General features: G+C 42.5%; 3 protein-coding genes across 5 annotated transcripts in view; 1 reads left to right on the plus strand and 2 right to left on the minus strand.

Moving 5' to 3' along the window:
* The window catches only part of LOC144007047 (vesicle-associated membrane protein 2-like), a 22,771-nt gene extending 18,005 nt beyond the window's left edge, over positions 1-4,766 (minus strand). The window contains exon 1 of the mRNA XM_077506294.1: positions 4,644-4,766. The gene's annotated coding sequence lies outside the window, so the exon portion shown is untranslated. The remainder of the gene's footprint in view (positions 1-4,643) is intronic.
* Positions 1,227-8,661, plus strand: LOC144007045 (tyrosine-protein kinase STYK1-like). Its single transcript, XM_077506292.1, has 10 exons — positions 1,227-1,330; positions 2,866-2,943; positions 3,986-4,162; positions 4,254-4,493; positions 4,729-4,937; positions 5,053-5,121; positions 6,886-7,091; positions 7,164-7,204; positions 8,225-8,321; positions 8,392-8,661. The coding sequence occupies exons 2-10, from the start codon at positions 2,886-2,888 to the stop codon at positions 8,585-8,587; spliced, it is 1,293 nt and encodes a 430-aa protein (XP_077362418.1). The 5' UTR covers positions 1,227-1,330; positions 2,866-2,885; the 3' UTR covers positions 8,588-8,661.
* Positions 8,619-16,705, minus strand: LOC144007043 (uncharacterized). Of its 3 annotated transcripts, none has more exons than XM_077506285.1 (14): positions 16,478-16,705; positions 15,591-15,721; positions 15,350-15,466; positions 15,120-15,248; positions 14,869-15,033; positions 14,679-14,754; positions 13,640-14,325; positions 12,201-12,333; positions 11,970-12,112; positions 11,835-11,901; positions 11,645-11,732; positions 10,667-10,823; positions 10,378-10,594; positions 8,619-10,290 (listed from the first exon to the last, which is right to left on the minus strand). In XM_077506285.1, exons 2-14 carry the CDS (start codon positions 15,714-15,716, stop codon positions 10,139-10,141), a joined length of 2,256 nt encoding a protein of 751 aa, XP_077362411.1. In that variant the 5' UTR covers positions 15,717-15,721; positions 16,478-16,705; the 3' UTR covers positions 8,619-10,138. The 3 variants fall into 3 exon arrangements, with proteins under 3 accessions (XP_077362411.1, XP_077362413.1, XP_077362412.1); XM_077506287.1 differs by having other exon boundaries at positions 16,445-16,705; XM_077506286.1 differs by having other exon boundaries at positions 16,373-16,705.
* Positions 16,706-16,821: the final 116 nt, after the last annotated feature.

A 16,821-nucleotide genomic window follows, 5' to 3' on the forward strand; every position in this document is an offset into this window, starting at 1 on the left:
CACATTCAATAGACGAGTGCAAAACTGTTGGGCGCAATTCAACGCATCCTGTTAGACCTTCAAAATAAAAGCTTGCAAAATAAAAACGTACTTTTTTGGCCTATTAAACAGCCACAATCAACAAACGAGTGCAAAACTGTTGCGCGCAAATTAATACATCCTTTTAGACCTTCAAAATAGTTCATTGTGGAACACTTTTGAATGTTTTTTTTTTTCTTTTCAAAATGTGCTCGTTAATTCACCTGAAACCTTAACTGCAAACTTCAGAGTTCCACTAGAGTTGTGAACTTGTCAGGAGACTGGAGGAAGGATCAAATGAAGGAAAAAAAAAAAAAGTGAACTCCAACACCAACCATGCATCACCCTCCACCCACAGAGTGACACATTTCAGAAATATTTCACCTTCCCCAGATACATCTCAATTCCAACGGGATGATCAAGAGACCAGAGGAAAGACTAAAGGAAGGATATATGAAGCAGAGAGTGAGATCCACAAACGCCAACCTCCACTGAGGCAGACTCTCCTTTCCTAGCCTGCCCTTTAGCCACATGCTAATGCTAGAGACACCTGATGCTAAATGTTATAATAAATTCCATTTTTTTCCTCATATAAATCACTTTTTTTTTTCTTTTTACATTCACAGATAATGTCGTTGCTCAGTTAGTCGGAATGTGCGTGCGTGGATGTGCGTCTGCGTCCCGCACAACAAGTCAAACAGGCTGCATGATGTCATCCGTGCGCATATTTTGCAAGCGCGGGTGCGTCAAGTGGGAGGAGGTTGGGAGAGAAAAAAAATAAAAAGTCTTGTGAAGCGGCGGTCGACATGGCGGCATGTTGCCATAGCAACGCCACCGTAACAACTGAACTGACGTTTCGCAATATTTTAACAGTGGATTATTTTGGTTGATTTTGAGGATGCTTGAACGTTTATTTCGAAAAGTTGCCGTCAATGCGGCGGAACGCGTCTAACGAGGTGGCGGGTGCGTCCGTCAAGTCAGCGTTAGTCAGCGTAAAAAATAAAAATACAAAATAAAGCTCAAAGCAAAACTAATACGCAACAAATCATGGACATAAAAGCATCAGAATCATCATGAAAATTTTGATGAGGGCTTTCATAAATGACTGATGACATCATTTGCAAGGTGCGTCCAGCTGATGACGTCACATTGGGGCAGCAACAACCGGATGGTGGGCGTGGCCAAGCGGACCGAAACACACACGCATCGCGCCACTCCGCATGGGAGCGTCCTGACATGAGCCAGCGCGGGCGACCGGTCATGACATGACATGACATGACATGACATGAGCGGACGGCGACCGGTCATTAAGGTAAGGAGGCGAGAGCGGCCATTTTGTTGCTGGAAGCTTTCAGCTGACAAATATGGCGACGCGGACGTTTATACCTTGGCAACTAGCATGTCGACAACTTTTTGTGTGTTGTGTCACACAACTGTGTTGTCGTGTAAGCGTCGCTCATGAATATGGAGGCCAAACTGGTTCAGTTGCGTGCGTGAGTGTGTTTGTGTAGCATTCATGACACACTTCCTGCCAAGCCGTTCACATGCCATGACATCATGTCAGGTATGTTTGGAGGACCAAAACTGCCAAAATTCTAAATAAATAAATGACTCAAGAAATAAATTACTAATTAAATAAATAAAGAAATGACTAAAAGTAAAAAATAAAAACTGATTTAAAATATATAATTCAAAAATGAAATACAAACGTATTTATTTATGTATATATATTTTTTGTTCTTTTGATTTCTATTTAGAATGATTTTTTGGATATAATTTTCGAATTATACATTTTTTATTTTCACTTTTAGTCATTTATTGATTGATTTATTTTGAATTTTGGCAGTTTGGGTCCTCCATAGGTTATGGATTGGGAACTGAGGTAAAGGTGAGTTTAGTGCAGGTATGTTTGGAGGACCAAAACTGCCAAAATTTAAAATAAATGACTAATTGAAAAAATAAATAAATAAATATATGACTAACATTGAAAATGAAAACAGATACAAAAAAATTAAATGAAAAAATTAAATACAAATTATTTATTTAAATATTTTTTGTTGTTCCTTTTATTTCCAATTACAATGATTTTTTTGGATATAATTTTCGAATTATATATATATATATATATATATATATATATATATATATATATATTGTCCGTTTTTATTTTCACTTTTAGTCATTTATTTATTTAGTAATTTATTAATTAATACAAATGTATTTATTTATGTGTTTATTTTTTGTTCTTTTTATTTTTATTTAGAATGATTTTTTTAATATAATTTTCAATTTTTTATGTTCGTTTTTATTTTCACTCTTTGTCATTTATTTATTTATTTTGAATTTCGGCAGTTTTGGTTCTCCATAGGTATGGATTGGGAACTTAGGTAAAGGTGAGGTTAGGGCAGGTATGTTCTTTTTATTTCCATTTATAATTATTTTTTGGATAGAATTTTCAAATTATATATATTTTTTATATCAGTTTTTATTTTCACTTTTAGCCATTTATTTAATTTGAATTTTTGCGGTTTTGGTCCTCCTTTTCGGTATGAATTGGAAACTTGGGTAAAGGTGAGGTGAGGGCACAGCCGAGCACAAAGAAAAAGGTAGCAATAAAGAATTTGGAAAAAGCAACACCGACTTCCTGGTATGGCAGCATATCTCCCAAGGGGGTGTGTGCTACTTTTGTTGGCCCAGGTGCTGGCTGGAGAAAAACGCCTGTCAGATCAAACCAGCAATTATTCTGTCAGGGAATTTGTTGCTGTTGTTGTTGATTGTTAGGCAGGAAATGATCAATCCAAAAAAAAGTTTGCCATGAATTAACGTGAACGAATTTCAATGTTGCAGGTTGCAGGTCGGATTGCAGCATGTCGAGCAACACGACGGCAAGCAACAGCTCGTGTGCGCCCACCGACGACTTATGCAGTAAGAAAGGATGATTTTCCTCCGCTCCGGCATTCTTTCCATCTTTCAATCTTTATTCCTCCTCCCGTTCTTCATGTGGCTGTCATAAAGAGAGACGCATCCCTGCCGTTGCCAAAAGCCAAAAACATTTCCAACACGGCCGGCAAAGCTTAATCAACGGCAACGTCTGCAAATGAACGACTCGTCGGATATTTACAGCAAAGACAAAATATTAATTAAAATACTTTTTTTTTTTACTACCAAAATCTCACTTATATATTTGATTTTTCCACAATAAAAAATCAGATAAGCATTTTTTTTTATTCATTTTTTTTTGGGGGGGGGGGGGGGGCAGATTTCAAGCAATTTCTTTTTTCACCAAAAATCTGATTTCAATTGATTTTTTTCCCCATTAATACCAGAAAGCGTTTTTTTTCCATAAAATCAGACTTCGATTCATTTCTCTATTTTTCTTATGGCAAGCCACATCTCATGTTTTAATTATTATTTATTTATTTTTACAAAAATGTGATTTTTATTTTAACAAAAATCTGACTCCAAGCAATTTATTATTATTATTTTTTTTCACCAAAATTTATTTATTAGGCTTTTATTTTACCACAAAAATATAGTTTCTGATTTTAAGTTTTTTGTTTTGACCAAAAATTTAATTTGCTTTTAATTATTTCCCCTCTCAACAAATATCCCACTTACTTCTCAAACGTTATTATTCTCATTTAAAAAAAAATAAAAAAATTCTATTTGAAGTATTCATTTTTTTAAGAGAAATCCTGTATATGACAGGAATAATTTTTTTCCCCTCCAAATTTATTTATTTTTCCTGATTTCTTCTTTTAATTGATTTTTTTTTAAATTTAATTTTAAGTGATTGGCTTTCAGTGGGTTTTTTTTTCTTTTCACCAAAATGAGTTTTCCAATTTCATTCAAAACATTTTTTTTCTTTGCTTGTTGGCTCTCCTTGCCCACAAGCGAGGGCATCACCGCACCTAAATTGCTCCTTTTTTATTTTTTGTTTTTGAGCGCGTTTTGTCGTGTTTGTCAGCGGTGGCGATGTATCGTCTGGACGTGATCGTTGTGCCGACGGTGCTCCTGATGATCAGCGCCATCACCCTCATCGTCATGTTCGTTTTGGCCTACTGCCACCGCGCCTCCGCGCCCCCGCCGCCGCGCTACCGCGGCTCGCTGCACAGGCGAACGCGCCACCTGCAGGGCATCGACGGTAAGTGCGCGTCTACCTGACGTGAAAATCCTCGCCGCTTGTCTGACTACCAAAAATTTTGCGCTCCCCCCCCCCCCTCGTCTGCTTCTAGCGCCCCCTGGCATTGACCCGCTGGAGCATGAAGAGGTGCCAATGGCCGTGCACAAGCGCGCAGCCGGCGGAGCGGCAGTACCGAGGGCCGCCAAAGGGGGGGGCAGTCTCGGAGCTTTCGGGCAGGTGGCCGCGCTGTCCCCGACGACGCTGCCCGTCGTCGGCGGCGACGACGACAGCGCCGTCCGACTCTACCGGGCGCGGATGGAAGACAAGGACGTCGTCCTGAGGGTGCTCAAAGGTGTTGCAAGAAAACTAAATCTAACACTAAAAATAATCACTTGTAAATCCCATCAATTGTCTATTATGTGTCGTGGCCACTTTAACATCAATTAGTCATCAATCGATTTATTGGCGATATAGATGCACGCTAGTAATATGAATGTCTTACGTGCACGTGTTGCCATGACGACGTGACACGACCGCATGGTGTCCATGACAACGGCGCGACCCGCCCACCTCCTCCTCCTCCGCAGACTCGGCCAGCGTCGAGGAGCGACGGCGCTTCTTGAGCTTCGCCTCCTTCGTGTCGGGTGTGGGGCCGCACCCGTTCCTGCCGACCGTGCTGGGCGTGGTGACGAGGCCGCCGCCCACTCTGCGCACGTCCTCGCCGGCGCTCCTCATGGTGGTGGAGGAGCTGTCGCAGCGAGACCTGCTAGGCTTCCTGTGGCGATGCCGGCGGCCGGTTAGTACGCGCTCGTGCACGCTTGGCCTCTGGGGGGCAGTAGAGGGCACAAGTCAACGTTCTTACTAGCCAAACATTGATGCATTTTTTTATTTTTTTTTATATATGCACGCAGGATGCGACCGCTTGCAAGATGACAGAGAAGCGGCTCTTCACCATGGCAACGCAAGTGGCCTCGGCTCTGGTTGGTTGCCGTTTTGCTAACGTTGACAAACATTTAAGAAGGAAGCATGGTAACATTTTCGGAAGAAAAATTATGATTAAACTTTTTTTTTTTGCTCCATCATCTTATCGAAACATTCGACAAATAAGCAATCGTTAAGGAAAGTCCTTTAATTGGACGTATGATCACAGTTTTCAATTTTTTCATTTTTCAAAAGCCTCAAAAATTAATTCTTTTTTTTTTTTTTTTTAGGAGAAAAAGTTATTTCATTTATTTTATTTTATTTTACAACAATGTGCTTCTGTTTTTTGTTTTGTTGTTTTTTAGAAAAAGTCTAAAAACAGATATCCCGTTTTTCAAGATATAAAGCATTCTAGTAGAGGAAGTTTGGATTTTTACCTGAATTTTATTATTGTTTTGTCTACTTCCAAGAATACAACCATTTGTACTTTGTTAATATGATAAAAACTTATGCAAGTGTTAGTGTGGAGATAAAAAACAATACAATACAAAAGCTTTTTTTTTTTTTTTGGAAAGACAACAGATTTTTCTTGAAAACTGCATTATAAAAATTAAATAAAACTATATATAAACCAAATAAAAATGACATTTTTCAAAAATAAATTTTACAGGAATATTGAAGCTGTTATGGAATAAAGAGATTGATATTTTCTGAAGAAGATATCATATAACATCTTATTAGATGTCATTTATTTCAATGACATTTTTCACCTTGTCACCATTTGTCAAAATATTAAAATAATTAAAATTGTATTACTGCGATTGGCTGGCAACCAGTCCAGGGTGTCCCCCGCCTACTGCCCAATGCCAGCTGAGATAGGCTCCAGCACCCCCCGCGACCCTTGTGAGGAATATGCGGTCAAGAAAATGGATGGATAAAATTGTATTATATTTATATATAAAAAAAAAAAAAAAGTAGTTTGGAGGTTCCGAGAAAGTTGTAGTATTACAATAATAAAGTGGTTTGTTTTTAATTTGTGAAAATATGTAATTTAATTTTAGTTTTTTTTTTGCCCATTTGCACATTGCAATAATAACAATAATTATAAAAAATTATAAAAATTATTAAAAAATAAATATATAACATCTTATTTCATGTCATTTATTACAATGACAATTTTCACCTTGTCATCATTTGTCAAAATATTAAAACAATTAAGATTGTATTCTATTTATATTTAAAAAAAAAAAAAAAAAAAAAAAAAAAAAAAAAAAAAAAAGTAGTTTGGAGGTTCCGAGAAAGTTGTAGTATTACAATAATAAAGTGGTTTGTTTTTTATTTGTGAAAATATGTAATTTTAGTTGTTTTTTTTGCCCATTTGCACGTTGCAATAATAACAATTATAAAAAATTATAAAATTATTAAAAAATAAATATATAACATCTTATTTCATGTCATTTATTACAATGACATTTTTCACCTTGTCATCATTTGTCAAAATATTAAAACAATTAAAATTGTATTCTATTTATATTAAAAAAAAAAAAAAAAAAAAAAGTAGTTTGGAGGTTCCGAGAAAGTTGTAGTATTACAATAATAAAGTGGTTTGTTTTTAATTTGTGAAAATGTGTAATTTAATTTTATGATATATATTTTGTGGGGGGGTTGAGATTTGTACATGTTGAAATAATAACAATAATGATTAAAAACTAAATAAATATTGATAATAATAATAATAATGATAATAATAATAATAAATGATACTCACAATAATAATAAGAATTAGAATTATGTGTGTGTGTGTGTGTGTGTGTTTGACTCAGGCCTACCTGCACAGTCGAGGGTGCGTGCACGGCAACGTGTGCGCTCACAGCGTCCTGGTGGGCGGCGACCTGACGGCCAAGCTGTGGGGGCTGGCCGCCGCCCACCGCCGCCAAACATCACCCGCGGGGGCCGCCGCCGCCGAGCTGAAGAAGTGGCAGGCGCCCGAGGTGCTCGCCCGCAGGGACTTCAGCCCCAGCGCCGACGTGTGAGCCGCAAACTTCTTTACCCGGACACTCGAAACTTGCCCAAAAATAACCTTGCAAATATCTCCGCTCAGGTGGTCCTTTGGGCTCCTGCTCCACGAGATGAGCACGTTAGGTAAGTAAACATGCAAAATCAAGGTCATGCAAAAAAAAAAAAAAAAAAGTTGACATCTTAGAGAATAAAGTATAAAAAAAATGTTTACAAATTCAAGATTTTTTTTACAGGAATAATGACAATAACATTACCTAATTAATGTTTTTTTTTCTTTTACGATATATATATTTTTTTCAATATAAAACTCTTGTGGCCCTCTACTGCCTCCCAAAGGTCATGTTGGGAACGCAAACATTCAAACTCATTATTTTTCGCCCAGCATCTTGTAGAATAATGTCATGCTTAATTAAAAAAACAACAACATTGTAATATTACAAGAGTCAAGATTTTTTTTAAACACCTATAAATATTTGAATTATTTAAATAAGAAAAAAGGTGTTTACAAGAATAACGTCTAATATTACCAAATTAAGGTTTTTGTTCTAGACATACATACATATACACACACACACACACAATATATATATATTAGTATTAAATATAAAATATTAGTTTAAGTATTTAGTCATACTTTTCAAGATATTTTATTTTCATGAGGAAAAAAAAGTTGTAATATATGGGAATTGTCACATTTTAAGGCAAAAAAAGTTTATATTCATATTTTAATATTTGAAAGACAGGTTTTTTGTTTTATACACAAAAAAACGTTAGATGAGAAAAAAGTATTTTCTTTCCTCAACAGATTTATATATTTTTTTAAGCGCAGTATCACAAGAATAAAGTAATATTTTTCCAAAACAAAAAGTCTTCAGAGGAAAATGGACACTATTGTAAGAATAAAGTGTTATTTTTAGAGGGGAAAAATGCAATATTAAATGAACCGTTATATTACTTTCTGAAGCAAGAATCATGAGAACAAATGAATATTTTTAGTCAGAAAAAAAGTTAAAAATAAAGTTGCATTGGGATATAGAATTACGTCTTTTTGTCCACAAAAAGCACTTTTTTCTTGAGTAGAAATATTTGCTGAAAAAAAAATTCAATTTTTTTTCGCAAATTGTCACATGTTCGTGCGTGCAGGCGATCCGCCGTTTGCGCAGGTGCCGTCGGCAGAGCTCATGCAACACCTCCAGAGAGGAAATTACCTGCGACGTCCGCCGGGCTGCTCCGGCGCACTGTGAGTCCAGCTGACCTGCTAACGTGCTAGCCTGCTAACACGCTAACGGCCTCTCCCAACGGTCCTGCAGCTTCGCCGTCATGTCGTCGTGCTGCCAGTGGAGCCAGCGGCGGCGCGTCACCGTGGCCACGCTGGCGGAGAAACTGCGGGCGGGCGAGAGGAAGGCCGACGGGCGGACGCTCATCCGGGCCGCCGGCCCACTGGACACGGAGACGTACCTGCGCCAAGCGGGCTACGGCGAGGCCTACAACTTCGCTCTGCTCTGAACGCACACTTTGCTGCTCAATGGACAAAGACTGATTGCTACAAGTTTATTTTGTAAATACAACACCCAACAATACATGAGAGCTTTTCAATCCGATGTGTGAGAATGGAAAAGTAGTATAGCATAGTGAGAGCATTCCTTGAACGTGAGAGTGTTTCAGTAGTGAACAAGTTTTCAGTGCATGCAAGAGTGTCTGATTGTGTGTGAAAGGCTTCCAGGAATATCAGAGAATTTCAGTATGTGTGAGTGCTTATGAGACCATTTCAGTAGTGCGAGAGAATTACAATTTAGTTTTGTATGTGTGAGAGCATTTCAGTAATGTTAGCGCTTTTCAGTAGCGCATGCAAGTGCATCATTCTTGAGTGACCTTGCCGTTGTGAGTGCATCATTTTTTCTATGGAAGCCTTTCAGTAATGTGAGAGCGTTTCCAGTAAGAAGTGTGAGAGTGCATACGAAGTTTGTGGGCGAGAATATTTTTCTTAGTTGTTGTGTGAGAGCGTTTGGCTTGTTATTTTTGTTTAGTAATGTGAGAGAATTGCGTGAGATAATCATTTTTTAGTTATATGTGAGTGTTTCAGTCATGTATGTGAGTGCATCATACCTGAGTGACATTTAAGTTGTGTGTGAGACTATTCGAATCATTTATGTGAGTGAATTTTTTTTTTTTTTCTGCGGAAGCCTTTCAATAATGTGAGAGCGTTTCCAGGAGAAGTGTTAGAGTTTGTGGGCGAGAATATTTTTGTAGTTGTTGAGAGCATTTGGCTTGTGAGAGTGTTTTAGTAAGATGTGTGGGAGTTATTTCGTAGTTCAGGTGAGAGAATCATTTTTTTTAAGTTACATGAGAGTTTTTCGGTAGTGAATGTGAGTGAATCATTTGATGCGTGTGAGAGCGTTTCTGACAATTCCTGAACGACAGAAAAGATTGAGAAAGAGTTGAAGGTTCCAACATAAGACGAGAGTTTAAATACAAACACAGAAACATCTCGCACATGACATGCGAGCGGCAGGTAAGGTCCGAGATTTTGACTCCGTCAGGAAGTCGAGCGTGTCGGATCACGACGAGGCGTCCAAAAAAAAGTTTGATCGAGAGATCCAAGGAGGTCTCCGTGGTCGGTTGAGCCCAAAGTCAGTGGCGGATTTATTTATTTTTTCATTTTTTGCTTTGACTTGAGAGCAAAAATTTGACATATGAGCACTTAGCTTCGCCTTTCTAAAGTTCGTTTAGCTTAATGCTAATACACCTTGCAAAACACCATAGCAGGGCGAACGAAGAGCATGCATAGGCCGCATGTTCCAACCCTTTTCATCAACATATTTCATGACCACCAGGTGGCAGTACAATACCGTCATGCAGACACACTAAAAGAAGACTTTCACCACGACTGTCACACTATTTTTTGTTGTTCGAACATGACTGTGAGATCAACTATCAGCTGATGCTATTTGTTAGCCCAACGATAGCATTTTGCATTGTGTGTTAGCATTAAGCTAGCGGATTGGAACGCTAACTTCGGAGTTGGACGGGTGGGCGGTACCGTGCGACTTTTTGACCTCATCCCTTCAGGCTGTGGATGTGCGCGCAGATCTTGAGCGCGGGGCCCAGCTTGATGTTCATGGCCGACACCAGGTGTTCCTCGCTGAGCAGCAGCAGCGCCTGGCCGTCGATCTCCTGCGACAGGAAGAGCGACGCCAGCTTCTCGCAGCCTGAAACGCAACAGCGGGACGGTTGACGCCTCAAGAGAAAACAAAACGAGAAATTGGCGGTACCGGCAAGCTGAACGAGCCTCCCACCTTGTAGCGAGCAAATAAACTGCGAGACTTGGTCGACGCTCCAGTGGGCGGGGCTTGGAGACGCAGCGGGCGTCTCCTTGGCGCGCGGCGGGGGCGTCGACGACGAAGACGGCGGCCGGCGGCGGCGGGAAGGCGAGGAGGAAGCGGGCGAGAGAGACGCGACGTCGTCATCCTCGCCGCTGGACTCGCTGTCGGAGCCGCTGGACTCGGCGCGGCGCTGCGGGCGCAGACATATCAAGACTCGCGAGGAATGTTTGCAAACACAAATCAACATTCGCTCCCGTCACACCTTGACCGGAAGTCGTCGGTTTTTGGCGATTTCCGAGCTGGTCCGACGCGGCAACTTCCTCCTCGTCCGCCTCTCCTTGACGTTGCCTTCGTCCCCAGAGTTGGACAGGTGACTTCGACGCTCCCAAGATGGCCGCCTGTCTAAGGTCAGCTCGTACCTGCGGAAATGCAATAAACGACGAGAGTCCAACCACTGACCTGTATATATGCACACCCTGGACTGGTCGCCAGCCAATCGCAGCCTCTTGTTTATGTTTAATAAATTTAAAACAAATCAAAAATCAGGCTGTTTCTACTCAGAACTGTCTCAAATGTTGTCCAATTTCCATCCATCCATCCATTTTCTTGACCGCTTATTCCTCACAAGGGTCATGGGGGGGTGCTTGAGCCTATCTCAGCTGGCTTTGGAGAGAAAAGTTTCCTGGGAGGTGCAATATGGCGGCCTCGCGACCTTAAAAGTCTTGGCCTAGCGGCTATCCGGCCATATAAATGAGCGAGTCCAACCAAAGACAGGCTGAGGACCGCCCCCTTCATATGAATATAACATTTCATGACGCATTTTCTGCTGACGTCGTCTGCAGCAAGAAATAAATGTGAGAATTTGAGAAATTTTTCATTTATTGATTGATATTTTATTCTATTTATATATATTTATTTCCACATTTATTTTTATTTTTTATCAATTTTATTTTATTTTATTTTGTACTTATCCTTTTTTTGTACTTAACGCTCAAATTCAATTTTTTATTTTTTTTGACATCCACTTTTATTTTACCTTTTATATATTTTGCCATTTTTGGTCCCCATACAATTAGAATTTGTGCAAAGGGAAGATTTGGGGTACAACTTGTGCACCCTCTAGTGGTACGCAGAAGTATAGTTTGGTTGTAATGACGAGGCAAACGCAATTAAAGTGACGTTCAATTCTTTCCACCACACGTATAATAAACATGCGTGCGAAATCAAATCTGCCACGAACCTCTTTGCACACAAGGTGGAACAGAAGCTTTTGCTTCCCGGGAAGTGGCTGGCGGGCGCCGACTTCTCGCAGTACTCGCACTTCAGCACTGCGGGGAGGGGGCGGGGTTAGACCATGATGTCACTTTGACCTCACAAACATTTCCCTCCATCATAAAAGAAAAACTTTTTTTTTTTTGTGTGGAAATGACCTGTTACAGGGTCCTCATGGCCGGCAATGTCCTCCTCCCCAGCGGGGTCTTTGATTGGCCCGCACACCTGTCAGTCAAAGACAAGGGATTTAAAGCGAAGCGTCGCAACGCCAATGCACGCCGGCAGGAACTCACGGGGAAAGGCTGGCCGCCCTCCTGGATGACGAAGCCCTCGATGACGTGCGTCAGGACGTGCGGTTTCACCACCGCCTGCGGGGGAGGGGCCTTCCCGCCCACGCCGCACACGCCCCGGCACACGGAGGAAGAAGTGGAAGACGCTGCGGGAAAGGAAAAGGGGGGAGGAGTCCGAGTGGGTTCTTCTGGGGTTTGTTGTTGGGGTGGAGCAAACTCGGGTGGGGGCGTTACCGGCGTCCACGTTGGCCGGAGTTGCATCGTCATCCCGTAATGGCGGCGGCGGCGGCGGCGGCGGCCGTTGGACAGCGGTGACAAAGTCATCATTGGACTCCAGCTTGCGCTTCGGCGCCACCTGCTGCTTGCTCTTGAAAACAAAAAAAAAACAAAAAAAAAATCAAGTTTGATTGACAGGTGTGCTGCTTTGAGTAGTGGTAACTTTATCCGCCATTTTGAAATTTCATCTCAGTTTTAGTCCAGTTTCAATCATGCTTGTTAGTTTTGATCAGTTAGTCAACTTCTTTCCATTTCTATTTTGTCAACTTTTCATCAACTATAAATCAAGCATTTTAGTCTTTATTTTAGTCATAGAAAACATAATTATATTCATCTAGTTTTAGTCAACTGCACAGTCTTTATTTATATTTGATTTGACCTTGTGTTGTTCTAACCATTGTATTTGTATATTTTTAGATTTTAGTCCACTTTTTATGACGTGAGGAACATTTTCGTCTCGTCAACGAAAACACATACTGATTTAGTCCCAGTTATTGTTCATTAACTCATTAACTTTGCTTTTCACGGGATTTTAATTGATTTTGCCCACAGAATATTGTGTTCTTTTGCTGTAAAAACATGGAACCTACCAAATGAAAGATCAGAGTCTCTTCTTACATCAGGAAAAAAAAAAGAAAAAAAAAGTACATTTCTATCTGATTCCGTTTTGCAGCAATTAGCATTAGAATATAGTGAAGTTTCATCACTATTCACATTCCTGGTTGAAACAATGGCAAAAAGAGCTTGTTGCAACATGGCCCTGGTTGATCTCTTATACTCTGCTGCCACCTTCTGGCCATTTTTGTAATTACGACCTTTTTTCCACGCATTCCCTGCAGCTATGTTCTGGTTTTTGTGTTTCTGTAAAGCTCTTTGCGACAGCTCAGACTGTTTGAAAGCGCGACATAAATACATTTGATTTGAGTTGAGTTGAGAGGCTGCATCAAAGCCTAAAAAAAGTCATAAAAAAAAAAAAACATTAGAAAAAAAAAAAAAAAGTATAAATAAATCTTTGGGACACTTAAAACATTTAAAATAGAACTGATTTATAAATTTTTGGGAGCAAATGAGTTCATACTAATTTTGAGTTGTTTGAGTTGTTTAAATTTATACATTTGCACTTTTTTTTTAAATTAATAATTTAATATATCTTGTTTTGTCCAAAACAAGCTTGCAAAATTACAGTGTTTCAAAGAACTTTATTTGTCTTAATATTTTTTTTACGTTTAAACATTTTCTTGTTTTGTACCAAAAAAATAAATGATCATGCTGACTGCTATTTCAATTATGGCCAAAATAATCCATCCATCCATTCATTTTCTTGCCCGTTTATTCCTCACAATCTATTTAGTTTTTGTGAAGGAAATGAACACTAATTGACAGCTCGTCTAGCTCACCTGCGCATCGGGACTGGCGTCGCTACTGGCGGACGCACCCGCTGTCAGCGGAGGGCAAGGGAGCCTGGCGGAGGGCGCGAGGGCTCCATCCTGACCTTGACCCCGCGAGGTCGGGGCCGGCGACGCGACGGAGGCCACCACGGCAAGCAGGCCGGACGAGCCGGCGAGGATGGCTGCCCCTTCCCGAGCGCCGGGTAACGCCAACGTTTGCCCGCCGGCCAGCGTCCTCTGCCTGGCGCCCACGATCTGAACGGCGGCGGGGGCGGGCGCGATGGCCGGCGGGTTTTTGGACGGCGTCTGCGGGGCCGGACGGATCCCCTGGAGAGTTTTCGGCTGGATGGGGACCAGCCCGTTGGCGTGAGCCGCCGCCGCCGCCGCCCTGTCGCTCTTCTGCAGAGGCTGGACCACCAAAGTCTGCTGCGCGCCGCCCGCCGCCGCCGCCGCCGGCTTGATGGCAGCCACGCCCAGCGGGTACGCGCGGCGAGCCTGCGAGCCAACGGCGGGCGTCAGGACCAAAGCGTGCGCGGCGGTGGGCGTGGCCGGCGAGGCCGTGGTGAGGGTCCGCGTCCCCTGGAGCAGAAGCGGGTGGGCTTTGAGGTGGCCGGGCTGGGGGTAGGTGGGGATCTTGATGGGGGACGGCGGTGGATGACTCGACTTGTTGGGCGGCGGCGCCAGTGAGGGGGCGGCTGGACATGGAGGAAAATCGGCATCAAAACTCCAGCATCAAAAATTTGGGAAACCAAAAACAACCCACACTCTTCACTCAGTCACTGGCAGCCATTTTGACTGAAGCAACCCACTTCGCTCCCGGCTGTTTTACTGGATTTGGACTGATTTTGCAAAAAACAAAAAAAACAATGTGTAAATACATCTTTGGGACACCGGTAATATTTAAGATACAACATATTTATACGTTTTTGGGAGCAAATGACTTAAAAGCGTCCGTCCACTTGTGACCTAAGTCCAAAATCACAATCGAACATTCAAGTGCCAAGAAAAGATGCTAATCCAAAAAGTTTTTACTTCCACTTCCACTTACCTGCGTCACTTCGTTCGGGCGCCTCCATCTTCACTCCTTTCGGACCGGAAGCGCCCCTCAGGGCCAAGTTGTGGATCTGGAGAAGATGCACAGTGAAGACAGAAAAAAAAAAAAAAAGCTCTTGTTGAGAATGCAGACAAACGCGGATCCGAAGACCGGAATGGAACTTTTAGCGGACGGCGTCACTGACCAGCTCGCCGTCCGTTTGGCTGCTGGACGAGGTGGTGGAGGCCGCCGATACTTCCTGTTTGGGCGGCTGAGCGACAGTTGTCACAGCGGCGGGCGGTGGCGGCGGCGTGCCTCCGGGCATGAAGATGAGCTGCGAGGAGATGGGCGCTCTAAGGGAACGGTTGACCTGCGGGAAGGAGGAGTCAGCAGGGTCGGCACAAAACTAAGAAAATGCGCATCTTCGCTTTACTTTGGTTCAGGCATCAAACGCACCCTGAGAAACATCTGACCGCGTCCCCCCGCGCCGCCACTCAGAAGCAACGACTGGCTGAGGGTGGACGTGGTCGCTACGGTGACAGGACGACCACTGACTGTGGATGCGGAGCCTGATGTCACGCTGGCCTACGAAAAACAAAAAAAATTTTTGTCCAAGTAGACACGACTGACAAAATGCGACATACGAAGCCTTGGCGGAGGTCCACCTTTTAGTAGCACGCACCCACCTTGACCTGCTGCACGGTCGCCAGGTTGTGCAGTTGCGCTTTGTTGATGTGTTGCTGCAGCATCAGCTGCTGGAAGTACTGAGCGGCGTGCGGCTGCCTCTGGAGCGCCTGCAGCGCCTGAACCAACAACAACAACAACAACAACAACAAGAACGGGTCGTTCAACCGACGGCATTTGGCGAATGTTGTTAGCATCATGCTCGAAATAAGTCGGACGCAATGCATCGTGGGACGCACACACCTGCACCGCCTGCCTTTCGTACAGCGACATGGAGTTGATGGCCAAGGGGCGGGGAGCGGTCCCAGATGTGGCGCTCTCATTGCGCGAGGCCTCCTGCTGCTGTTGCCGCTCGCTGTCCGTTTCCATGGTTACTGAGGGCAGACACATACACGCACACGGACTAGGACCGTTACCCTCTCTTAAGACGATATAGCAGGGACTCGAACATTCACTTGGTATTCGACCATGATTTTGGTACTAGTACTTGTAATCAGGACTACACAATTTCTTGGTACTGGTGCCTTCTCTTAGGGCTAGTAACTAATTTCACTCGTGACTACATTTGCTTGATACTAGTAGGCTACTACCTCTTGGGAATTGATCATGTTCCTGGTATGGAGGACCAAAACTGCCAAAATTCAAAATAAATGGCTAAATAAATAAATAAAAAATAATAATTTGAAAATTAAATCCAAAAAAAATACATGTAAATAAAAACAGCAAATTATATATATTATATAAATACAGCTGTATTTAATTTTTGAATTATATTTTTTTATATCCGTTTGTATTTTCACTTTTAGTCATTTATTTATTTATTTAGTGTAGTCATTTATTTATTTGGAATTTTGGCAGTTTTTGTCCTCCATATCCTGGTGTTTTCTCTCAGGTGTTGTATCTTCTTTTGCAACTAGAACTGACCTGCCTTTTAAATTGATTGTCAAATGTGCCACCTGCAACATGGCGGACGCGCTGGCGTCTCGAATGCACGGTTCGACACGCTCAATGAGGCGTGTCGTTACCTGTCGACTATTTGGAAGAGAGGAGAGCGCTTTCCTAAATGTGAAAAAATAAACTGGCTAACGTTAGCTTGCCTGCTAGCTAGCATCCCCGAACCGACACCGAACCTGCTAGCTTGCTGCTAACTGGACGTCTGGCGGCTAGTCTCCCTTCCCGACTTCGCTGCTCCTCCTCCTCAGGCTGCCGGGTGGGTGAAGCTGCGTTCGGGACTGCTGGGCCGGCTAAGCGTCCGTCCCTCCGTTCAGGTTCCGTGTGGTGTCGGTGGCTTGCTTTGCTTCGTTGGACGGAACCGGCCGGCGGCGACACACCGGCGTCAGATAATGACACGACCACGCCCACTTTTCAGGACGAAAGAGCCCGAGTGGAGCCGAGTGAGCGAGCGAGCGCCAATCGATAGCTCCAATCGATCACCTGAAAACTCCATCGCTCTGCGAGTGTCATTAAAAACTGA

The sequence above is a fragment of the Festucalex cinctus genome, chromosome 19 (assembly GCF_051991245.1).
Source record: "Festucalex cinctus isolate MCC-2025b chromosome 19, RoL_Fcin_1.0, whole genome shotgun sequence".
In the NCBI taxonomy this organism is placed as follows: Eukaryota; Metazoa; Chordata; class Actinopteri; order Syngnathiformes; family Syngnathidae; genus Festucalex; species Festucalex cinctus.

Coding starts and splice junctions, on each gene's coding strand:
- LOC144007045 (XM_077506292.1), top strand. CDS start 2,886: ATGTCGAGCAACACGACGGCAAGCAACAGCTCGTGTGCGCCCACCGAC. Junction 2,944..3,985: donor GCCCACCGACGACTTATGCA/GTAAGAAAGGAT, acceptor CGTGTTTGTCAG/CGGTGGCGATGTATCGTCTG. Junction 7,205..8,224: donor CCACGAGATGAGCACGTTAG/GTAAGTAAACAT, acceptor TCGTGCGTGCAG/GCGATCCGCCGTTTGCGCAG.
- LOC144007043 (XM_077506285.1), bottom strand. CDS start 15,716: ATGGAAACGGACAGCGAGCGGCAACAGCAGCAGGAGGCCTCGCGCAAT. Junction 15,467..15,590: donor ACGAAAGGCAGGCGGTGCAG/GTGTGTGCGTCC, acceptor TTGTTGGTTCAG/GCGCTGCAGGCGCTCCAGAG. Junction 14,326..14,678: donor GCCCGAACGAAGTGACGCAG/GTAAGTGGAAGT, acceptor CTCCATGTCCAG/CCGCCCCCTCACTGGCGCCG.